The sequence below is a fragment of the Cynoglossus semilaevis genome, chromosome 12, assembly GCF_000523025.1.
Source record: "Cynoglossus semilaevis isolate Cse_v1.0 chromosome 12, Cse_v1.0, whole genome shotgun sequence".
NCBI lineage: Eukaryota > Metazoa > Chordata > Actinopteri > Pleuronectiformes > Cynoglossidae > Cynoglossus > Cynoglossus semilaevis.
In genome coordinates this window covers 6482920-6507526 of record NC_024318.1, presented here as the reverse complement: position 1 = coordinate 6507526, position 24607 = coordinate 6482920, and the positions used below count along the sequence as shown (strand labels likewise).

General features: G+C 41.3%; 5 protein-coding genes across 7 annotated transcripts in view; 3 read left to right on the top strand and 2 right to left on the bottom strand.

Annotated features, from left to right (window-relative positions):
* Window positions 1–3999, bottom strand: part of spock2 (SPARC (osteonectin), cwcv and kazal like domains proteoglycan 2) — a 28117-nt gene extending 24118 nt beyond the window's left edge. The window contains exon 1 of one of the 2 annotated variants that reach the window (XM_008321783.3): window positions 3490–3999. In XM_008321783.3, coding sequence (XP_008320005.1) covers window positions 3490–3687 — 198 coding nt within the window. In that variant the 5' untranslated portion in view covers window positions 3688–3999. The remainder of the gene's footprint in view (window positions 1–3489) is intronic. The other variant, XM_008321782.3, reaches the window with a different exon arrangement.
* Window positions 4000–5640: 1641 nt separating this feature from the next.
* On the top strand, window positions 5641–8945 carry LOC103387236 (DNA damage-inducible transcript 4 protein-like). Its single transcript, XM_008321781.3, has 2 exons — window positions 5641–8004; window positions 8142–8945. The coding sequence occupies exons 1-2, from the start codon at window positions 7839–7841 to the stop codon at window positions 8654–8656; spliced, it is 681 nt and encodes a 226-aa protein (XP_008320003.1). The 5' UTR covers window positions 5641–7838; the 3' UTR covers window positions 8657–8945.
* A 110-nt stretch (window positions 8946–9055) lies between these two features.
* On the bottom strand, window positions 9056–12790 carry dnajb12a (DnaJ heat shock protein family (Hsp40) member B12a). The gene is made up of 9 exons (XM_008321780.3): window positions 12595–12790; window positions 11670–11844; window positions 11367–11512; window positions 11115–11285; window positions 10951–11027; window positions 10682–10788; window positions 10408–10580; window positions 10181–10324; window positions 9056–9658 (listed from the first exon to the last, which is right to left on the bottom strand). The coding sequence occupies exons 1-8, from the start codon at window positions 12725–12727 to the stop codon at window positions 10203–10205; spliced, it is 1104 nt and encodes a 367-aa protein (XP_008320002.1). The 5' UTR covers window positions 12728–12790; the 3' UTR covers window positions 9056–9658; window positions 10181–10202.
* trmt2b (tRNA methyltransferase 2 homolog B) lies at window positions 12789–14944 on the top strand. The gene is made up of 2 exons (XM_008321805.3): window positions 12789–13740; window positions 14143–14944. The coding sequence occupies exons 1-2, from the start codon at window positions 12883–12885 to the stop codon at window positions 14761–14763; spliced, it is 1479 nt and encodes a 492-aa protein (XP_008320027.1). The 5' UTR covers window positions 12789–12882; the 3' UTR covers window positions 14764–14944.
* An 878-nt stretch (window positions 14945–15822) lies between these two features.
* Window positions 15823–23291, top strand: scdb (stearoyl-CoA desaturase b). 2 transcript variants are annotated; one of them, XM_025061166.1, is made up of 6 exons: window positions 15823–16013; window positions 16853–17101; window positions 18585–18715; window positions 19096–19301; window positions 20413–20645; window positions 21017–23291. In XM_025061166.1, the coding sequence occupies exons 2-6, from the start codon at window positions 16867–16869 to the stop codon at window positions 21214–21216; spliced, it is 1005 nt and encodes a 334-aa protein (XP_024916934.1). In that variant the 5' UTR covers window positions 15823–16013; window positions 16853–16866; the 3' UTR covers window positions 21217–23291. The 2 variants fall into 2 exon arrangements, with proteins under 2 accessions (XP_024916934.1, XP_008320000.1); XM_008321778.3 differs by lacking the exon at window positions 15823–16013 and having other exon boundaries at window positions 16648–17101.
* The last annotated feature ends 1316 nt before the right edge of the window (window positions 23292–24607 follow it).

Below are 24607 nucleotides of genomic sequence, written 5' to 3'. Positions count from 1 at the left end.
AGATGCATGTGTTTTAACAGCCACACACACAGGAGAAATGAAGAAACATATTCAAACACAAGGAAACAAAAAAGAATACTGTTGGCGTTCATGTACTTGTACTTTGAACATTTATATTTTTTTGTAAAACAGGACCTCGCGTTTCAGGGTTACACATCTCCGGGTGCTTTAGGATTTTATGATTTTAGCATCTTCTCCACTTTTACTTTTGCTTATTTTTATTTATTTATATACTTTTCTGGATTCGGCGTGCATTAGTGGAATGAAAGGCTGAGTGCACCTGTCAGATTAGAGGATTGGAAGTATCTCATTCGGCTATTTGTTGACTGTTAATGTTAAATCTAATCGCCTTGTCGTCCCGTGAGAGAGATTGAATGGTGAGAGCTATTTTTATTGTCGGTCGCTCTTATCCTGGATCTGCTTTTACATTTGGTAAGTGAATAAATATAAAATATTTACTATCTGTTGTGTTGTGCTGCCTATGAATTATATGCGTGTGTGTGTGCGTGTGTGTGTTCGTGTGTGTGTGTGCCATCGACTAAAGGGAGATTGACAGAGATCCTCTTTCATGTTCTGCAGCTTTGATTATTGCGTTCCAGTGTCGAGTTAATATTCATCACTCAGCTCTCAGAGGACGGCGGATGTCAACATCAATTTGTGAAATCTGAACACCTACCAGTGTGTGATGGACAGATGTTACGACTGTACACACACCTGCAAATTCCTAGAACCCAAACTACTTCTTTGTAGTTTTTTTTTTTTTTACAGGTTCATAGTACTCTGGTTTGATTGAACAGATTGGTTAAGCAGCACTGATCAAAGGCTTCGTTGTTACAGGGAGGAGATGTTGTGGTGAACGTTCTCTGTATAATAAGGCCAAGGGCAGAAACCACTGCTGAATGTGCGTGACCCCAACCACTCCTTGTTGGTATTTTTCTTTTTTTAAATGTTGATGTTACACTCAACAAACTGTAACAAGTCATAGCTAAATTCAGTCGCTGCAGTCGCTGGACTAACCATATCTTCCAGCGTGGCACACGTGCACAGGAGTAAAACACTTGTTGCGCACTTTAGTGATTTACTGGCAGCTGTTTTTCTTAATGCTTAACTAGTTGCCATGGTTACTGGAAGTCGCGTTCAGGTCTTGAGATGATGGGTGGAGCGTGCTGTGGCTCATTACCTTTTAAAGGTTAGGGAACAAGAACCGGAGATTCAGAACCGTTCTGTTAGACACGTGTCAATAATCCAGCTGTTCTCATTCTTTGTATTTTTTTCACCAACATATTCAGATATTCAGATATAGATTTAAAGATTTAAAAGATCGGAGCTTGTTATTTTTTTATGTTCTCACAAACAAATGATCTAAAGATATTTGCTAACAAAAAAAGCAGCAGTCAGTTAAGAACCATGTTGCTACAGCCTGTTTTTCCTCCTTCCTTCTGAAGCAGGACTGGTGAGTGGATGGAGTCATCGAACCCCCAGTGAAACACAATGACACACACACACACACACACACCCTGCTGTTGCTACAGCAGCTGAAATCAAAGCTGTTTCTCTTGGTGATTTTCCTCTGGAGGTTCTCTGATATTTCTTCTCTCATCACGATCCTCATGATCATCACCAAAGTTCCACACTCTCCAGCCTTTAAATGCATTCCATGCCACAAACCCTCAGTTAAAGGTAAAATTAAATCTGAGCAGATTTCTGGCCCAGATATAGAAACATTTAAAATACATCACACGTTCACTCACATCCAGAGAACGGCCCCGGGGATTAATGATCATGAAAGACGTGGTATGCTGCTGTAGGGAGTGTTGTGGTTCCACAGCAGCTCTGGTGGGGTTACATTTAGAGAAGAGAGAAGGTGGTAATACCACCAGGTCCTCCACATCCTGCAGTAGTTTGTTTGCATTTCTAACGTTCTAGATTGAGAGCCAAGCACCTGCTCCATCATCTGCCAATTTACCACCATCATCTCACATATCTCCACGGAGGATGCATGAAGGTTCTAGCACCAAATCATGACATCACAGCCTCTGTGATAATTACGTCCCGCTTCTGAGAAAACATTACGCTAACACTTACGCTGAAGCCTGCCGCTCACATTTCATATCCAATAATAACGCATCTCCAATAAACCAACCTGGATCAATGTAAATCCAGTTAACAGGAGTCCTATGGAACATAATCCAACTATACACTATTGTCCAAATCCTACTGGGATTATTTGTAATCATTTCACCGTGCTGGAGGCCAAACCAACTCTATACATTCACGGACACGGCAATACATCACCAGGCATATAATCCCTGCAGGCTTTAATCAATCTCCCTGAAACCCAGTGCAGTCTTTTACAGTAGGTGGAGATGTGCATCAATCAATCACACACCCCGCTCTAATTGCTAAATTGTCTTGTTTGTGAAATCCTCAGAGACTGTTCTGGAACCACATCGGAGGTAACACATATTGGGAGCACTATGATGAAGTAGGTCTGTACTCCTGCCGCTGTGCAGGCGGAGACTGAAACATTAATTGTGTATAATTAACGGAAGCCCAAAACAACAGGGATTGGGAAGAAAGGCAGAATAGACATTGACTAAAACTGCAATTAGCTGTGAAGCTAGGCTTCTCCACTTATTTACATGTTTATAGACTCCAACAACACAAATATTGTGTTTTTCCCCCAATATTTTAATGAGTTTACTGAAACTAAAAATGTAACTTAAAAGCTACGTTTACTTTTTTAAATTCCAATATCTGATACTCATTACAGTCAACAAACAAACAAACAACCTGGGGAATTAGATTTTTTGAATGCTTACATAGCACCACCAGCAGGGGAGAAAAGGAAGATACACACGCTACAGAATATCAAAAGGAAACAAAAAAAATTGTAATTTTATATATTAGGTTGCGGTTTTAGTCTCTTGTACCACTTCCTGACGTATTACAAAAAGAAACTCCACGTCACCTGCAGCTAGCAGCAGAAATGCTAGTGCTGCTGGGTTTTTAAACATCAAAAATTTATTAAATGTCGCCTGAAATTTTTTGCATTTTTAAATGACACTTATTCCAACGTTTCCTCAATATTTGATGCTTATTTACCTCAAACATTACTCGTGCAAAATGTAACTTCTATTCTTGTTTTATTGGTTCACACAGCGAGCTGATAGTTTTAAATGTCACTCTATAGTGTTTTATTTTGCCATTCGGTATATGAATGAAAGTTAGCATTTCTAAAAAAGATAGTTTTAAAATCTCCATATTTTATATTACATGTTTTATAATATAATATAATATAATATAATATAATATAATATAATATAATATAATATAATATAATATAAGGCTCTCCACTGACTTTTACCGACAGCCTCATTAAGTTAGTGTGTACCATCAGAATGACAGAATGTGTCAACTGTTATAACCGTTGTGTCCTACTCTACCGCAATGCCCCGCATCCTCCCCATCAACCCCGGGCGGACTTACGTCTCTGAAGCGGTTCCAGTGCTTGAGCTTGCGGCTGTACTGTGAAATGGTGGACAGCCACTGCTCGTCATCCATGAAATTGCCCGTCTTCTCTGCCGCCTTCACGCTCTTCGCCTGGGTCTCCTGGAAGGTGAAGCCGCTGAGCATCAGCATCAGCAGCGGGGGCAGGAGGCGACACATATCCGTAATTCTCAACATGTCAGCGGACACCTTCGTCACGCACACCGTTTATCAGCTTCTGGAAGGAGGCTGGAGAAGGAAGAGGAAGAGGAGGAGGTGGATGATGCTGAGGCTGGGATAACACCACTAACTGAGTCCTTACAGGAGGAGGATGATGCTCCTTCTGCTGCTGCTGCGAGGAGCAGGAGGAGGAGGAGGTGTGGAGAAAGAGCGAGAGAGGGAGACGAGAGGAAAGAGAGCGAGAGAGAGTGAAAAGCTGTTCCTAACCTAAAATCCTATTGTGCTGTTGGAGCCCCACATTTATTTCCTTGACAGAAAAGTAAATCTACTGTGCACAAAAAAACCAAACATTATTGTTGAGTCTTTGTTGCGTTTACAAAAAAAAATATATATATATATAAAGACTGCTGCTGACTAAGATTTTAGTATCTTCTCATAATCTTTTTTTATTATTATTTTATTTTTTATTTTTTAATACTGACCCGTTCCAGATGCACCTAAGAGGACAGTACCCCATCACTGGGTCTCTTTGTGGGGAAGGTGTTCTTTGTGTTGAATGCCTCCCCCATCCTGATCCAAACACATACTGTAAAATCAAATGCAAACCATGGTCATATTGCATTCAAATGATATGAATATGCACCTAATAAGACCTTACAAATGAAGAGTGCAGCTTTTCAAGTAGTTTATATAACGTTTTTAGAGGAGATGTTGGTCACAAAGAGAGCGAGGTTTAAATATTGAATTATTTTTTGTTATAATCTCATGTGCATGTAGAAATATGCAGTTTGTGGATTGTTTGTTTTTATCTGTGATACAACATTTTAAACAACAAAAAATCCCTGCCTTCATTGCTGGGTCTATGTCATCGTCCAGTCAAACCATGTTTATGACTAACAAATCAGGTTAATTTACATTTGCAAAGGCCTTGACGGGATTTGCATGCTGTAAATTTTATTTTGAAAGGTTGAACATTGAAGGTAGACACAGACTCTGGACTCTGTGTAGAAAAGGTGACGCTCACATGCACCGGGCTTGTGAGAAAAGAGGGCAGAACATGACAGGCCAACAATGTTCTGTTGGAGCCAGCTGAAGAACAAAAAATGGCTGAGTAATCTTAGAGTCAGAGAGCCGTAGGGGGAGGAGGAGGAGGGGGGTCATGTAATCCCCTTATGAAAGCAAAGAAAACACACCACCCTGTCAGTCACATGTGTACAGTTTACCCATGCCTGGTGCTTTGTGTGAAGCAGAGGGAGGCAATTGTGATGGCCAGAATAGCTCCAGGACAAAGGCCCATAAAGATCAGATGATGCTCATTAACAAAACGTGGAGGCGTCTCTCATCAAAAACGGGTACTGTATAGATTACAGCAGATAATAGTCTGCACCGTTGGGCCTTAGATACAAATTTGTTTACCTAAAAGTTTACATTTCTCAAGGGTATCAACTTCATACAAATTTAATGTTGTTGGAGATGTTCCACATTGGAAATGGCCTAATACATGTTATTGTGTGGTTTATGTGAAACTCATGCTGTTTTAAAGGGCTGATAGAGATGTTCACGTTGACATTTTTTGTTATTTGTGTTGACCAATGACCAATATTTATTGTTTTAGTAACATTTTTTGTTATTTAACAACATTTTTGTGTTTCCGTCCTTGTTCTGTTGTGATTACAGTTCAAAATACAGCACATACCACTTAGTAATGTAGCCTCCTTCTGTTAATGGTTTATGTCAAGCCTGTCAGTGAAGGGAGAACTACTTTAGTACATTTTCCAATTAATTCACATACATTATGTATTGTATATATATATATATATATATATGCATGCTAATTTGGATTTAAGTACTCCTCGATGTGACTGGCGAATATTTCCAGATTGCTATCGAAGACACCTGTTGAGATTAACCGCTCCATGCAAATTCATCTTCTCGAAAACCGAAAGGTGATTGGGGGAGATTTCTACCGTCGTCAGATGATTGGTCACAGATTAAGCACATGGCTATAAAAGGAATCCAAGATGGCTGCCAGGCACTGAACTTTTTATTTCTTCGCTGTTTTCATTGTTGTCTGAATGTGTTTCGTTGTTTGTCGTTTGCGGGGTTGGGAAACTTGCCAAGTTCTGTTTTCATGTTGTTGTTGTTTTGTTTATTTTTTTTTCTTTAGCGTTTTGTGTCTTGGTTTAGTCATGTTTCCTGTAAGAACTCAGGAGTTAGTTCTGTATTTAGCATTTGTCCACTCGGATGGTGAATCTTACTTTTCAAATGTTATTCACCTGAAAGGCTTGTTTTAAAAGTGTTTTATTTCAAACGAAAAGGAGGAATTGTTGTTGTATAAATTGATCCGTTGTTACTAAAGAGACGTTTGTACATGAGCACTTAACACCGTTTTTTATGTTGTCGAAAAACGGGGAATTCGGTACAGGTGTGTGTGGGGCGCCAGCGCCGCCCACTTCCACTCTAGGAACATGCATTTTAGTGAGATGGAGCTGGATCAGCTGGGATTTTCTTAGGAGATCAAACAATAATGTTTGGGATTTTGGAAGTGGACACTACAAACTGCTGTGGTAATGACAAAATAAACAAATCTGGGTCCCTGAGCCAGCATATAGTGCCTCCCTCGAGAGAACATGCAGGTTCGTTTCTGCTTTCTTTAGCAATAAATCCAAACTCTATATGGAACACTGCCCCACCTCCACTTCAGGTGATAAGCGCATGTAATCAAACAGAAGCCTTTTAAACTTGATGTAGCAGCGCCCTGCTCTGGAATTTGCGTGCATTACAATATTAAATAGTCGCTCCCCTTTCTGGGAGAAATCAGTCGTTACCGTTGTTGTTGTCGCTGTTATTTTTTCTAAAACCTTATGTTTATAAAATTGGGGATGTTAGCATTGTCTGAGTAATTGCAGTAATTACACAACATACAAATCCATATCCTCCGAGAAGCTACTGCAGGACAGAGAGGTGTTGCTGGGGGGTTGGTCAGAAAAGTTGCAGATCAGGAGTAGGAGGAATGACTCCAACAGTTGATTCAGGCAAGGACAGTTTGTTTATCAAGCACATCTCAAACAACAGTCACTTCACAGCATCATGAGTGCAGCTTAACCTTTGAGGTGTTTGTAGTTTTAAAAGAATATGCTGAATAAAGTCTGAAGCAGTAAAGTAGGAGGGAACTGGTCATTGATGTCTGTTTTAGTTTATGGCAGAAGAAACAGTTTCTTCAATAAAGCCAAGACAGTCTTTCTTGAGCTGGATAACAGAGAACATTAACTGAATGTTTTAACTGAAGAAAACTTAATGTAACTTAGTCCCAAAAAGGGTCAGTTATGTGGTAGAACAGATAGATGGACAAATGGTCCAAATATGGAAATTTGGTTACAATTACAGATTCATATAACAATGTAATTTGAAATTTGTCATGTTAGAACAACTGTTTCTAAGAATACGGGAAAAAGTTGCTAATGACTAAATTGTGCTGGTCAAACAGTAGTATGAAACATGTTATTTACAGAACATATTTTTGCATATAAATGTTAGGGGATTACAAGAAAACAACATCCAGACACGTAACGTTGTTATCGTTACTAAATCAGTGTTTCATTCTGTCGTCAATCGTTTGATCGCTTCGGGCAACTTTAAACAAAGCCCTCCGTGGTCTACGTGTGATACGTGTCAGTATCCAGAGGTATGCGAATGAATGACTCCTTCCAGAAGCCCTTTGTTATTTTTCTCCAAAATGCGAACGTCTTTTTTCGCCGTTTAAACCGTTTACTCAACTATCCTACATTGGCGGTGCCATCTTATGTACATAATGAATCAGTTAAAATGTTTATTCTTTTGTCTATATTTTTATTCTAAGTTGTCAAAATTTGTGGAAAACTCCAGAACTCGAAAACTCATGGGGGTTGGATTTCCTCTACTCCATCAGAGACCAAAAATGTTGCCAGGCAGAGTGAAACGCTGAGGACGTGTGCTCCAAGCTCATTGGTTGATAAAACGAATGGGCGGCGCACGTTGCTTTAGGTATTTAAAGCTTTGTCCTGCTTGTGACGGTAGTTTTCCAGCTGGTCTGGCTTTCGGGGGTTGACACAGGGGTCTGACTTCTGCACTTATTTCATTTTTTTTATACCATTCTTCCATACAACCATATTACTTAACTGTTGGAGAAGATGTCTTTTTCTCGCAGTCAATCCCTGGACGGCAGCTTTCCTCCGTCTCCAGTAGAGGACAGGAGCTCGAAGAGACTGTCCTGGGGCAGCCTGCTGCTCAGGCTAACTGAACTGAAAAAGACCAATCAGAGGGTCGCAGCAGATCAGAACTGCAGGAGTGAGACTGGTGAGTTGTCACTGACTTTTTGTTGGATTTAAACAAACGCCTTTGACTTGGGTGGGATGCAAACAGAGCATCTGTGTTGTTTTGTTTACAGGCTGTTTTCACACCTAAAAGTGACACATTATCTTTGGTTCTCTCAGGGTCTCCTGCAGATACGTCTCTATCAGAATTTGACAACAGCATTTTCTCTGAACCCCTGGAGGAGACCCTGGCCGCAGAAATCACAGAGACCATCACTGAAAGCCTCAGGAATGCGTCCCACAACCTGGGCTGCTCCAGACTGCTCCTACCTGACTGTCTCCAGTACAGTATAAGTCAGGAGCTGCTCCATCTGTCTTCGTGTGAGCCCTGTGGGCTTAAGGGAGCGCTGATTGACCTGTGTATAGACCGGGGGGACCAGGACTCACTATGTAATGTGGAGCAAATAGTGGTAGATGCCTCCCTGGTCCCCACTTTTCACGTAACTCTTGTGCTGCGTCTTGAAGCTGGTGGACTGTGGCCAAAGGTCCAAAAGCTCTTCAAAGGGAGCAGATCTCCACAGAGGTCTGGAACATCTCCGAGGCACCGAAGCATTCAGAGGCTCAGTACAAGCTTCAGGGCCATCAAAAGAAAACTGTACTCCTCAGAGGACCTGTTGATTAAGGAGTGTTGTTGACCAAATACTCCTGGAGCCCAATTTCATGTTGATCATGGAAAAATAAGTGACACAAGTGGAACTGATTTGCTGCCCCAGAAACTAAACTTATTGTACACGTCTGTGTTATTCTCAGGAATCTTCTCATGGCTGCTATTCAACCAAAGAGAATGATGTATTAACAGGGAAAGTCTGTGAATTTTAAGTAACACCAGGAAGGTGTGAAGAATGTGTTTGCGAATGCTGTCAACCAGAAACTCATTTTGTTACTAAAAACTTGAGGGATGCGAATAAATTATTTTTTATTAAATTCTGCATTGACTGTGTTCTTTTCTGGACTGTTGACATTCATTTTGATTTAAACATTGTTTAATGTAGACATTCTGAACATTATTCAAAACAAAACAATACACACATTAGTCGAAGGACACATTTTAATTTAAAGAAACCTTTGTACAATTTCATCATTAAATTAATAAATATGTTTGTGCAATGATTCTCCAAGACTCAAGAGTCCAACATACTACAAGCAAAAATCCACATGATGATACAAATGATGATGATGAGCTTTACTTCCATAAACCCGGCTCTGTTAAAACTCAGATGAATATTTACATTAGAATGATCTATAAAAATCACACACATCTCCTCACAAGTGGCTCAGACATCCTTTCAAGGGAAGGCCGGGACGTTCCTCCAAGAATTTTTAGTAAAACAGAAAAGATTCGGTCAGAGAAAAAGCTAATGTTAGCAGCTTTCAAAAATGTTAAAATAAGCCCCTAATTTCCACAGTGGCCTCTCACTGTCCTGAAGACACTAATATATATATATATATATAGTTAAGAAAAAAGTCTGCGGTCAAGTTGAAGCTTCTCACAGTTCTACAGGAAGTCAATCAGGGACTGCCCCTGGATCCTCGTTTGTTGCCCACTGTACATAAGGCATTCTTGATTCTCTTGATTTTTCTCCAATTCGAATGAGCTCCAGCAGATTGCTTTAAATTATTTTCAAGTAGTGAAGAACCTGCAGAGAGAGACAAAAAAGATAATCTGGCCACAAGCACTTTCCACTGGATAAGCTTCATTCCTGCACATCTGCACATCAGCCAAGAAACTCTGTTTCAACTTTGACATTGATCGTTTGGTCTAATCATGAGAAAAGCTCACTATCAGTGGTGCACAGTCAAGATAAATTCAAACCATGTAAACACTTTTAAGCTGCTGTCACACAATTTAATCTCATATTTTTATTGTCATTATCACGTTACTGGAATTCTCTTCTATTTTTTTACACAATGACAAGTTTTTTTCTTTTTGCTGGAATTAATTAAAACCAACTTTCAGAGACTTTAAATATCGTTCACTAAAGAAAATCCATTAAACAGTGACCCCTCGATGGCCTACAGTATATTGATGACCCTGTCTTGGTCAAAGTTCTGCAATCACGTGTTGAAGCCTACCAGGGCCCATTTTGGGCTTCCATAACACCTGAGGTCTCCTTTATGTCAAATGAGGAATCTAAAACCTAAACGTTTGTGCAACATACCTTTATTTCGTGTAAGTGGTTTCTAGCCGTCTAATATGACTTCAATCTCGGATAGTCTGGAGCAGCTTGGCGTTCCCATTCTCTGTGCCCTTTGGTACAAATCGGAATCCTGAAAGTAACGGGCTCGATACAGTAAACCATCCTCTGGGGGCAGCAGAGGGAAGAACGTCAGTACATCAAAAATGAAATCACTTTTCTTTGTTGTAAATGTTTTAGTGTAAACTCACTCTGCTGCCTCTCTTTCCAGCAGTTGTTCCTGAGGTTGGAGATGTAGTCTCCTTCTATGCTCCTCTCCACATTCTTCAGATTGTTCCCAGAATATTCTTCAGTGAACTGTTCCCCCACATAGTACAGCACCTTCAGGTTGGACGTATGTCTTTTGTGAATATGTCCGACGGACCTGTAGGCAAAGGAGACACGACGTCCATGGGGTGAGTCAAACTGCATGTTTGTATGTTGTGGTGGTTGTTGTCAGCTGTCTGTAGCCAGATTAGCACTTACGGTCTGTAGCTGAGGCTGTATGGAGGCTGAGTGACCATCAACTGGCTGAGGGCAGAAAGGACGAGGATTAAGATCGGCATCAGCTGGACAAAGAGTGCAAGGCCTCTCTGTGAAGCAAAAAATAAATAAATTAAGGTTAGAAAATTAATAGAAATTAGCTGGGAATCCAAGCAATGAATTCCAAGTCCATGTGGTGCTCCAGCAAAACAGGAGTGAGAAGCTTGAGAAGCATTAGGTTTATCTAGAATATCACGCAGGCCGGGACTCACGTCTCCCTGCTGTTCGCCTCGTCTCTCCTGCCGAGTATGATGTGCAAAGTGCATCCTTCCATTTCTGTAAAGATTACCTGATATTTGAAAAAACAAAAACATTAGGAATAAGGCTTACCGGTGGTCTGACTTTGGACTAAGGACTAAGATCTGAATTAACTTACTTGTTGGGAACCCTCCACCGAAGAACATGTTGAAGATGTCCTCAGGTGAAATATCTGCTTCAAACTCACGGTGATGTCTGTGTTGGTGTTGGCTGTGTCTCTCCTCTCCGTAGTTATCGTACAGCTTTCGTTTCTCAGGATTACTCAGAACAGCGTAAGAGTTACCAATAGCTGAAAAGAGAAAACATTAATCAGTCTGGTCACCTCTGTAGCATCTGAACAAAATGGCAATGCAGCATTAACATGGTTTACCTTTAAATGCCTCTGTGGCTCCAGGTGCATGATTTTTATCTGGGTGAAATTTAAGAGCCAGTTTTCTGTAAGATTTTTTAAGATCTTCATCGGTGGCTGTTTTTTCAACTCCCAGAATTTGATAATAATCCTTACAGGCCTTAATCCTGCAGATAAAAAGGACAGCAGTAGACTGGTCAGATCTCAACACTACAAACATTTTCATCACATTAACCTTTTGTTTTGGGACCCTCACGATCATCACAAGCATTGGTATTAAGATTTTCCAAACACTCATTTAGCAAGAAAAAAATTAATCCTCACTTCCTGACAGCTTCCATCTGTTCTGCTGTGTAGGTCTTGGTTGAGTCTGAGGTCGTCTGTGTGCTATTTGCCTCTTCTTTGTGGGATCGGTGTCTCATTGAGGGACCGTCTCCGTTCATTGCAGCTCCATTCGCCTCCGGAGGCTTTCCGTTTTGTGCTAACGAGTCCATTAACTCTATAAAATAAATAAACAATAATAGCATTATTATAATAATTTAGCACCATGACATATACTGAAGCATCATTGGCTACCTGTACTTCTACTGGGCTTTAGAACATTACTGAAAACCTTCTTGACGATTTTATTGACACTTGTTCTACAGAAACCTGCAAACTGAAGTTGTCATCTGACCAGACACTTCACTGTGTCTCTGTCAAAAATACACAGCTCTTCTGTTTACATGCCGGTCATTATAGATTAAGATCAGCAATTAAACTGAGAATATACCGTGTGGATGTAGAACTTCTACTTCTGTAAACCCAACATGGCTGCCTCCTACAAGTTAACCCTCTCTTAACGTAAACATAATAATCGGTAACACCAAAGAAAGAATCATATTTTATAGCTTCTGCACAAACAAAGGGAATTTGTATAACAGGTTTAATCTGCACCTACAAATAAAAATGATTTAAAACGTTGAACTCAACTCGAGTTAGAAGTGAAGATTTATCCTATAGTACAGTTATCCAACAGACTACCAAAACAGGACAATAACAACTCCTCTTACACAGGGAAAAATATTTTAACTAATATAACGAACCACCTGGACGAAACACTGCTAGTCGTAGTTGCAAATACTGCAAATTCCAGGGTGTAAAATGAGCAGATGTAGAAATGCTTAGCTGGCTAAGCTAAAGTTAGCTAACCGCGATGGCCTATCGTCAGACACCAATCACCGTGGAAACAGCTTATTACTCGACGTACTTTCGGCTCGATCCGTCGGGAAAAGACGCTGTGCCTTCTCCAAAAACTTTCTGGCTTTGTCATGTTGATTGTTACTGATTGCATTTATAGCTATGTTGATGCAGCGATCTGCCTCGTCCTTGTTTGAATCCATCGCAAGAAAAACGGAAATGTTTACTTGGTTCGGGGCGCAGGGAGCTGACGTCGAAACAAGTTGCCGGATATCAAAGCCACATCGTATAAATTGAATCGAAAACACACGAGTGTGTTACGCTATACGATACGGCACTCGGTTAACGTAAAGCGATTATGGCAGCTCTTTGTAACAGGTCAGTCGTTTTATTGAGATATTATATTGTTAATTTTTCAAAGAAAACAGGCCTCTTTTCAACATATAACTCCAGTTTAGTCGACAAGAGGGAATCAAAGTTCAATAAATTCAAGAAGAAAACTTACAAACATCCTCCCTGGTCTGTTGAACAGTCGTGGGAGGAAAATCTGGCTGATGTGGTTACTCCTCTGTGGAGGCTCAGCTATGAGGAGCAACTTGAGGTCAAGCAAAAACAACAGCTAAAGATTCTCTCTCAGCTCTCTTGGTATCTTATTGGGGACTCCCAGTCACAAACCTCATCATCTGTTAAGCACAAACCCAGCTTTACTGTCCTACCCATCCTTCCGTCACCAGTGCAGAATGGCTACAGGAACAAGTCCACATTCAACGTCAACAAAGGAGTTGATGGAAATGAGAAGACCGTTGGATTTTATCTAGGCACAGGCGGACGAAATAACATTGTCTGTGTCAACGGAGACCACCTTCTCAACATGCCAGAGAAACACAAGCTGGTGGCAAGATGCTACCAGGACTTCATACGCCGCTCTCCTCTGAAGCCGTGCCTGCTCTTTCACACTGGTGGTCACTGGAGAGAAATCACAGTGAGAACCAACCACAAGGGCCACACCATGGCTATAGTGTACTTTCACCCTCAGACACTCACACCCGAGGAGGTGTCCATCCACAAGGCTGACCTGCAGGAATACTTCATACACGGCCCTGGATCAGTGTGTCAGCTGGACTCGCTGTTCTTTCAAGAGAGCGTCATGACCCGCTGCACTCACGAACAATCTCCCTACCAGCTCCTACATGGTCAGCCTCACATGTATGAAGAGGTAATATAATGCGCTAGCAGGGCAAAAGAACAATATATGAGTTTTGACATTTAGACTAATTCAAAAGTTACGTTACCCAATTAAAGGGGACACATTATGCTTCTTTTATGCAGATCAATATGGTTCCTTGAGGTCTACATGGAATGTTAGTAACACGATTTAGTTTAAAAATAGGAAGTCGTAAGCCTTTATCTTTAAACCGCAATGTTTGCTCCGCCCACATTTTGACAGGCAGTAGTGTAGTGTATGGGTAAAGTTTTAATGGCTCAGTTCAACCTTAGGTCTTTTTAGGTGAGTTGTGTAGCTACTGTATGCAAATAGGATGTAATGACAGATATAGCAGGAAACCCACATGTCTATATGAAGTTTATCATTTGTTTGGCTTTGTTTTGCCATTTACAGGTCCTTGGCTTCAAGTTCCGCATTTCTCCAGACGCTTTCTTCCAAGTGAACCACACCGCTGCTGAGGTGCTGTACAGAACAGTAAGAGACCTGTGCACCCCGAATACTGGAGAGGGCGGCGAAAGAACAAAACTGGGCGGTACACTTCTAGACGTGTGCTGCGGCACAGGTGCTAATGGCATCACCATCTCCTCGCGGGTGGACAAGGTCATTGGCATAGAGCTCGTTGAACAGGCGGTGGAAGACGCTCGACACAACGCATCCCTCAATAACTTACTGAATTGTGAATTTATCCCTGGGAAGGCCGAGGTGGTGGTCCCTGCTCTCATGGCTAGGTTAAGTCATGACGACACGGGCCTCACGGCTGTGGTCAACCCCTCCCGGGCTGGCCTGCACCCCAGAGTGGTTCGAGCTTTACGGAACCAGCCTCGTATCCGTCGCCTGGTCTACGTTTCATGTAAACCAGATGGAGAAGCTATGAGGAACTTCAAGGAGCTTTGTTGTGAACGTGACTCACAGAAAAAACTCACGGGAGAGCCTTTCACACCAACTCTAGCTGTGCCTGTGGACATGTTTCCACACACTCCTCACTGTGAACTGGTGCTGCTGCTCGAGAGGTAGAAGAAGGTCCACACTTTGGCCTCAACTTTTAGATTTTCACATTGGGTAGAAAGGAACACAAGGGCTGTGTTTTTAATGTTTTATCTGAAAAGAGTCTGATACACTTATAATAAACAATACAGTCTTCAAGAAAAGTTATATGCCCCTCAAAAAGAAGGAATAAATATAACTTTTGAACATTGTCATTTCTTTTTGTGCAGTGGCTGTAAGGAGAGTCCAAAATTCTATAATTTACCCATTTATTTGTATTTATTTTCAACATTATTTTATGACCACAGATCCTTCAACATCTTTCACACACTACTTTAACACCAACAACAGCTCATCTTCTTTTCTTTTACCTGCAGTAGCTGTGTTTGCACACTTGGTGGCGGTGCCAATATCTTTTGGTTGCATGTCCCAAATACACACTCCTGGCGTTTCACAATTTCCCCAGAGTTCAGACCACGTTTATTCAAGTTTACTGACGGTCATGATTTCAGTATCTGTGGTGTGTCAGCAGACGTCCCCCCCCCCGTCCCTTTCCCTCCTCATTTTGCCACCCCCTCTATTTGCAGTCACTTTTGTTTGAATGAGGTCATGTATTGCAACAGACAGCGCACAATGATTGGATATTGTTTTATCGCCTGAATGAAGAAATGTCATTATTGTGCCCAAATGATCTAGATGGTGCCTGTGAGAGGAAATGAACTTGTTTACCAGTGCACTGTGTCACTGGGTTTACATGCAAATGTAAGGTTCCTATTTTAGATTCTTTTTAGGACTGCTCTCTGGTCACATAGAAGCCACATGTTTCTATGTTCTAATCATGACTTTAATCATCATATGATGATCATATGATACTGTATACAGTGGTGTTAAGCTACAGCCACAGAGTTCCACTTCTTCTCCCCGAGGTCACATTAGCAACCCAGCATGACATAATGCCGTCTGTGACCTGTCGCATGATTTTATTTGTTAAGGGGGTGAAGATATAAAGATTTTGCAACAGCAATGTATTCTCCCTGCGATAAGACTTCCAGATATGAACAAACCAAGGGCGGTGCACATCAGTTCAGCAAAGAGCCAATGGGAACTCAGAGCTGATACCATATCATCACCATCACCTGCGTTTAAAACCAGTTTAAAATAGCTGGTGGGAGAGGACTTCACGCTTCAACATCTTCAATTTGTTTTTTTGAAATCTTCATCTACATCTTTGTGCACAGGACTCCCTCAGCAGCTTTGTTGTTTTCTGTGATCACGGCACGGTGAGTAAGACTTGGACAATGACAACAACTGTGTAAAGTATGAATGGTTGTATCATTAGGAAAAAATGTGACAAGACTAAAAGTTCCACATATTTGTTATGATTGATGATTGATAAATTAATTGTTTTTCTATAGTTCACCCATTGCAGCTAGTGTCCAGTAGGATTGTAGTATCTGTGATAAACAGCTGAGTTTGAATAAACCATTCTTGTAGTTGATTTGTTTACTGCACTTTAATAGTTAATATATATATAAAAAAGCATTCATTCAATATTTGCAGTTAAATCACAGGTGAGTTTGAAGTCATCACAGCATCAGACCATCTGTTACCACCAGGAATCGAACAACTTTTATTCTCACTGTAAGGCAAGGACACTAACCACTGTGTCACTGTCTGGCCCCAAGTATATATTTGACCATTAATGTCTAATATATACATTGAAAATATATATAATTATAATATACTGTATAATAATTTATATATATATTAAAAATATATATATAAATAAATAAAAAATACCACACCCCCGATTTAACATCCCACCCCCCGAACAGAACAGTCTCGGTTCGGGCCTGCTGTCCACGGTTCTTTTACACGGTCCTGTCTCCGCCTCAGTCTCGGGTTTATATTACATTCTGTCTGGATCTTCAGCAGCACAGTCGAAGCCGCGACTCCCGCTGCATGTACACATCCAGCCGCCGTACCTCCTCCTCTCCTTCGCTCTCCTCCTCCTTTTCCTCCCCTCTCTCTCTCTCGCTCTACTCCACTCCAGCTGCATCTAACTGCGTGCAATTCACGCAGCACCTTATTCCTATTCTCCTCCCCTGTTGTTCCACAGAGCTTTGATCGACCATGACCGAAACGGAGAGCAGGAGTCAACACGGAGAGAAGCGACAGAACGGCGACGCCGCGACCGAGGTGTCCACGGTGGAGGATGTTTTTGACGACACGTTTAAAAACAAAGACGGTCCCAAACCGCCGAGAATACCGGTGTGGAGGAACATCATCCTTATGTCGCTCCTACATGTTGCTGCACTTTATGGACTGACCCTCGCCCCCTCCGCGTCGGCGCCAACTCTTGTGTGGAGTGAGTATTATTGTCATAATCATTATTTTTTATGATTTTTGTCAGTATTATCATTGTTTTTGCATTGTTTCAGCGGCAGGCTCAGCTGCTCGGCGTTCTGCAGGCCAGAGAACAGGATGTGCTGATGTTGTGTGGTCACTGCTAAACACGGTGTCAGTGGAGAACATGGAGAACATGAGTCACGTTAGAGCGATCGTCTCCACTGCACACAACACGTCGCGCATCACAAAAATTCACCTTAATCGTTTCGGTTAATCACGCGTCTCCCGCGTGACATTACGGCAAATGACGACGAGCAAGCAAACATTTATTTCCAAGGCCTCTTTGGGCGCCTGCATTTCTTAACCCAGCTTGCATAACGAATGTTAAAGCTACGGCCCGTGGACTGAAAAGGGCCCACCAGTAAGTCTCACCAGGTCTCAGTTTTTAAAATAATAACAATTTTATTACAAAATAAAACAAAACGCGTTGTGGCACAGAGCACTTCCTGTTAAACTGAATGCATCTCAACTACACTCAGAAATGCATGATCAAAGTTTTTTATTTTGCTTGATTTTTTTTAAGATAAAGATAATTTGGATTGTTTTTGTCTTTTGGTTCATTTTTAAAGGGATTAGTTAATACAATATATGCACAAGTAATGAGTAAAGAGTACATAAAAAGTAGTAGCCACTCCCACAGGGGGTGCTATTAGACCTGTTTGATGGCCTTGGGTCATGAGTTAAGAACAAAATGCTACTTCCTTTTTTTAAATAATGCCTTCTATAATTAAATATGGTCATATAAGGAAAGAGAAAGTATGTGTCACTATCTAGTTCAAGTTCAAGTACATGCATACTATTTAAAATTTTAAGTTTACGTCTTTATTATTCAATTAAAAATCACAGATAATAAATAAGCAAAAATAAATGTATATTGATATTTTGATACTTACATGTCACAATTTAAACTAATTCAGCCCCTGCTGCAGGCAGGTTAATCTTTGCCAAATGTTTATTATTGATCAGCTGCTACACCTGTAACAACTCTGTGTATAAAAATTCAAGAAGCACACTAGTAGACCAAGTAATAAAAAGCAACTGATACAGATAGTTGAAGGTGACAACTGAAATTCCTGAACAGTAACTTTGTAACCACTCTGGTACTGCATAACTTCTGGAAAGGACAAAGCACAATCACCTCTTTCACAGACGACCCATTGTCAGCAGCGTGACACCACTGTGACACCACTGTGCTCTCTGCCAGACTCGAGCCCCGATCCGGGTCCATCTGGTCTGGGCAGCAGCGTTTTTAGAACAGCAAATTAAATGCGAGGGCAGACGAAAGCCGCGTGCTCCCGCTGTTCAGTCCCATCTCCTCAGACACATGACTTATGTAATGAGTGCAGTGGAAAGAACGTGTTGTGTCCCAGTGACCCCGCCCCCAGTGGAGAAAAATTAATCTGAGTGTTGTTCTGACATGTTTTTGCATGTTTCCTTCGTAGGTACAGTGTGCTACCTCATCAGTGCTCTCGGCGTGACGGCTGGTGCTCACAGATTATGGAGCCACAGGACCTACAAGGCTTCTGTTCCGCTGAGTATATTTCTTGCCAGTGCCAACTCAATGGCCTTTCAGGTAACACAGTGTAAATCAGACAAAAATCTCACAAATAATATATGTAGTGTACTCCTGTTTAGTTGAAGACAACACTGATATACTGGCAGGAATTGAAGAAAGACACTCACAAAAATCTTGTTCTACAGCTATTATCTTTTTGTTTTAGTTTTAATCTGCTGCCACCTAGCTAAAGAGGGTCTAATCGTTCTGCTTGTCACATATTAACGAACAAAGATAAAATATTTGCAATAAATAAATAAATAATAGTTTTGGGACAAATTAAGTGATCCATTGCACAGAGGTTGGGAATCAACGGTTTAAATAAAGCAACTTTGTTACATGGTTAGATCTCACGACCTAATCCCCTCTCTCCTCCGCTTGTGTTTTGTGCGACGCAGAATGACATATACGAGTGGGCGAGGGACCACAGGGTCCACCACAAGTACTCTGAAACAGACGCGGACCCTCACAATGCCACCAGGGGGTTCTTTTTCTCGCACATCGGCTGGCTGCTCGTCCGCAAACACCCCGATGTCATCGAAAAGGGACGGAAGCTGGACCTGTCCGACCTGAAGGCGGATAAAGTGGTGATGTTTCAGAGACGGTGAGCAAAAAAACGAGACTTTTTGCACAGTTAACACGCACAGCTGAACAGGAAGTGAGCAGAGCTTTGACAGCAGTAGTACAAAGTGTTTTGTTGCTCTGTGGTAATCTGTGGTGACTTGCTCATGTCCTTTTCCTCATAATTGCTGACATAGTTGACCTGCTTACAAGGACAAATGGTGGAAAATGGTATTTGTCCATTCAACACTAGGACACTTGAATATGTGGACAGCAATGAATGTCCATATTCAGTCTGTCACTGAATCATGTCATTTTTAGGTATTTACACAACTCGGGATGTTATTACAAGTCATGTTCTCTCAGTCGGATCGGATGTTTTATCAGGGGTCAAAGTGACTAAGATAACAAATGTACTGATAAGGTGATGCTGTCACAGAGTAAATGACGGCGTGCACATGCAGCGTCCACTCGCTGGCCATTTGTTAGCCTGCTCTTTCTTTGCTCTGGAAGCATTCCCAGTTTTTCATTTGTGCCCTCGGTCAATGTGGGATTAACGCGGATGATCGCCGTCCCGTCCAAAAGCCCCGGCAGCTGTGTACAGTCATTGAACGTGCACAGAGGTGTTACTGTTGGCTTCGATGTTTGTAATCTCAGCATTGACAGTGGCCTGTGACCTCCACTGGCACAGACGCTGTTTTAGCAGTCAAATAATGTACATTATGTTGTCAGCATGTTGTCACTGTGGTCTAATGGAGCGTACAGTTTAGTTGGCATTGGAAATTGACACCACAGTGGTTTCTACGTTCCATTCAAGGTTGCTTCCTTTCAAATAAACAGCTCTAGTTTTCTAGACATTAAATGCCTGGTCTGCATAGATGGATTATACATTTGAATCCCCAGATTTGGACAGATTTATATATAAAAAATGGTGGTTCTGTTGCATTTCATGTGAAAGTTAGAAGATTAAACCCAGTTAACTAAGTCACTCGAGAGTCAGCAAGACATCGTGCTCAGTTGAGCGCTCGTAACTCGATGTTTCCTCGTGTCACGAGGAAAATCTTGCAGTTGCTTACTCGTAACTTGCATTTCAGGTAGCTGGTATCTGGAGATCCCACCGTAGTACATAATACTGTGTTGTATTTCTTTCGCAGACACTACAAAATGTCAGTGTTGATCTTCTGCTTCCTCGTGCCCACCCTGGTGCCCTGGTACTTTTGGGGTGAATCTCTGCTGGTGGCCTACTTCGTCCCTGGCCTGCTGAGATACGCTGTGGTGCTCAATGCCACATGGCTGGTCAACAGTGCCGCTCACATGTGGGGCATGAGACCCTACGACAAGACCATTAACCCCCGGGAAAACCCTCTGGTCGCAATCAGTGCCATGGGTAAGAACGAGTATCTTACAGTATGTTGTTGATATGAAATATAGAACTGCACAAAGTGGATTTAATTTGATTTATTTTTTAGCTATTTATTCTAGCTAAAAGTCTGCAGGCCAAATCTGGCCCAGTGAACCGTGGAACTTGGCTCGCGACTGGATTCAAAGGGTGTGGTCTCCAGTATCAAAGCAACTGAAATAACAACATAACAACAGCTATTTTTAGCTATTTATTCTAGGATTGACAGAATAATTGATAATTAATTGTGTATCAATATTTCTCTTCAACAGTCTCTTCAGTAGGATTGGGTATTTTCAGGTTATTTTGTTTTTTGTTTATATAGTCATTGTAATTTTGTTTTTGTTTTTTTTTTCCAGGCGAAGGCTTCCACAACTACCACCACACGTTCCCCTTCGACTACGCCACCGGTGAATTTGGATGGAAGCTGAACCTCACCACCGCCTTCATAGACCTCATGTGCTTCTTGGGTCTGGCCACGGATCGCAAGATGGTGTCTAAGGCGACCGTCCACGCTCGTGTCCAGCGAACAGGTGACGGCAGCAACAAAAGTGGCTGAGCGGCCGATAACATCAGACTGTGCTGTTGTGATATGGACAGGAGGTAGCAACAGGTATAGCAGCATTTCAGTGGCGCGGTGGTGATTACCTTCCTTTCTGATTCTAAGTTAAACCTCTTCCTGAGTATAATACCGGACTTGTAAACCTTTTCATAAATCGCGTGTGGGTCTCTTATATTTCCACCGTCATCCACAGCCATTGACATGGTGACAAATGCAAGCACAGCTTTATATTTTCCAACAGCCACAGAGAGAATGAAAAAAAAGTGCAGACTCAGATATCGTTCTTTTAATTGACAGTGGTGCGAGGGACAGGCTGGGGGGGGGGGGGGGGGGGGTGAGTGAAAGTGTAAAAGCCTGACAAATTGCAGAATAATTTACTATATCTATTTATTAATGTGCTATTTATTAACAGTCTTTAGCACCTGGAGAGCTTTATTGAAACTATGTGCGCGTGTGGTTTTTTGTTTTTTGTTTTTTTTTGGGTCATGTGAGACTGAGGGCCTGTCACTCAAACTTCTGTCAGTTAGTGCTGTGTTTGGTTCAAGAGAAGGTCGAGGTTGGTCTTGGGGAGGTTTTTGACTTTTTTTCAGTTGAGGTGGTCTGTGTGTTTTCTGTAAGTCTTTAGACTCACCACACAGACGATGTTGTACGGACGGGTTCTCACCCACTGGTCTGTGGAACCGTCCGGCCGCTCAGCTCTCAGTCAGTGAGTATCACTGGAGGTTCTCTGGTGTCGGAAGAGTTGGTGTTTAAAGTTCAACACCCTGTAAAACAATAACACCAAGGTTTTTTTTCAATTTGTCATTATTGTATCCCAAATAATAAACATCCTAAAGTGGCTCCACCTGCTGGCAGAGATGGCCGATGGGTTTTTTCGTAAACCAAGCGCCCATCTCTGCTGGAGTTGGCTTTATTTTGGTAAGGGCACTGTTGGCGATGCCCAGCATTTTCCTTGCCAATGTACTGTCTATGGCAGTGACCGTAAACTGGCGGCCTGCAGGCTGAATCTGGCCCACTGAACCGTCAAAATCGGCCGACGACTGTATTCCAAAATAGTGAAAATGTCGTGTGGTCCCCGCTATTAAAGCAACTGAAAAATCAACTGGGACTTCAGTAATCAGCACCATTTATGACTCTATTTAAAAAATTAAAATAAAATTCCCCTTTTTTTCTGTCCAACCTCCAAGGTGTCTGTCCAGACAGAGACACAGTTTAGTTTCCAAAACACTAGTCCAATTTTTTAAGTTAATTTTTCTAGTGTTTTGATAAAATACAGTTAAGTTGTGGAGGATTATGGTGGAATGGAAGACGATCCAAAATCAGATATCATTGGTGTCATTGTTTAACACTAAAACGCAGCATTTTCACAGGGGTGTGTGGACTCTTCACACCCACTGCACTGTGCTGCGTGGGGATTGAGCTGCATCGCACTTTTTTTTTGTAAAACACTCGTATGAATTCCCCTTTCCCCCAGATAAGGCAATCGAGTCACGTGTAAAAGTTGTCTTTTTACCCTAATGTTTTCTGGGATTTCATCAACCCAGTGTTGCCAGAACTTCAGCCAAAATGCCTTATAAAGGTTGCACTTTTTGTTTTTTTCTTTTTTTTTTTTTTCGGAGAAATTAGGTCTGAGAGTCGTGGATGTGATTCAGTCTCATCACGACTGTGCAGCAAGTTTACAAACAAACCCCAAAAACCATTTTCGCCCCTTGCTTTTAATGAAAATAAGGGAAACAAGTCTTTATTACAGTGATTGAAGTCAAATCCAGATCTATTTATACTATAAAAAAAGTACACAGTACTGCCGTTGTACGTGTCAGTTTTCCTCTTTTACAGAGGAGCCACTGTTTTTGCGGTGTTACCTTCTTGAAAGGCCTTAAAATGGCACTTTTTTCAAAGAATGTTTTTGTCCCGAGTTGGGTTTCATGAAGAAGAAGACAAAAAAAAAGAGAACTACAAATTTTATACTTGTGACAAAGTATGTTTGTTTGGTTTTGTTGGAATATTCTAATGCTCCTTATTTGTATCCTGAATAATAAATAAATATGATCGCACCATATCATACCATCATATCACTGAGTTGAAGTCTTTCATTTGTGGCTTAAGAAAACTACAGTAAAGTGGGAACCAATAACTGAAGAGGAGCTCACATTAGTTTTCAAATGGGGTTGGAGTCAGTCTTTGCTCCGGGCATATACACACACCTATGTATATATGTTTATGTATGTACATATATACTCATATATATATATATATTCATATGTGTGTGTGTGTATTTATAGTGCAATAATATAGATTAGTCACCTGCTGTTATCTCTCTCTCTCTTCCAGTAATATACAGATAAAAAAATCTATTCTAGTCATTAAGGAAAGTTTTGTTTTGTTTTTTGTGATTAGTCATGAGGAATTACGATTAATCCACAGCTACTCTGTGATGAATCAGAATGAATCCTGGGTGTTCATGGACGGTGAGGGTTATCTGTGTCTAAAACTATCTTAATTAACTGTCTTATCTAGGAAATACAACAAGGAAAACAATTAATGAAAAACATCCCAGAGACACGCACACACACACACACATAGATGAGTCAAAGACATCAACCTCCAACTCTACAGTTGGCAGACAAACTGCTGCCGATACGATAACAGCTGCCCCGTGAGCAAAGGTCACCAGAAAATACTAAATCATAAACACTTTTTTTTTTTATTACTATCGCTCTACTAAATATCCTTCCATTGAAGTACTTGCAAGTACTTTACTAGAAGGAGCAGAAACTCTCTGCATGTCACTCTAAATGACGAGTCACCTGCCCACATGATGAGAACGATTACCATCTTGGCCTACACATAACAGTGCTGACGCTGATGCTGCACTGGGACAACAAGCATATTGTACATACTTTGAATGTCTTGGCTTATTGTTTGGACATTCCTCGAAGGCTTGGACAGGGAGACAGTTATATCTGAGGAGCCTTGACGGTCTGCTCAGAGGACTTTCTGCATGATCCAGGAGGATAAGGCATGACACGACAGAGCAATGATGTGCATGGATCTGACTGAGTTCAGTTTAGTGTAGAAAATGTAGAAAAATGAATCAAACTTTAAGCCACGATAATTGTCTGCATCCATATCTGAACTGGATTTTTTAATGTAAAAGAAAATCCATCTCCGTAGCTGCTCTGAAACTGGAGAATGTGGAGACAGAGAGAGACGGAGACAGAAAGAGAGAGAGAGAGAGTATGATGCAAGAGATAAGGGCCCACTCTTCATGATGTGCAGTTCACTCAGCCTGTGCGTGATTTCATTTTATGTTTCTCAACCATGTCCAAAGAACATCCTAGAACCCACTGAAGAACCGGACCCATTTGAATCTCCCAAATCCCCTTTT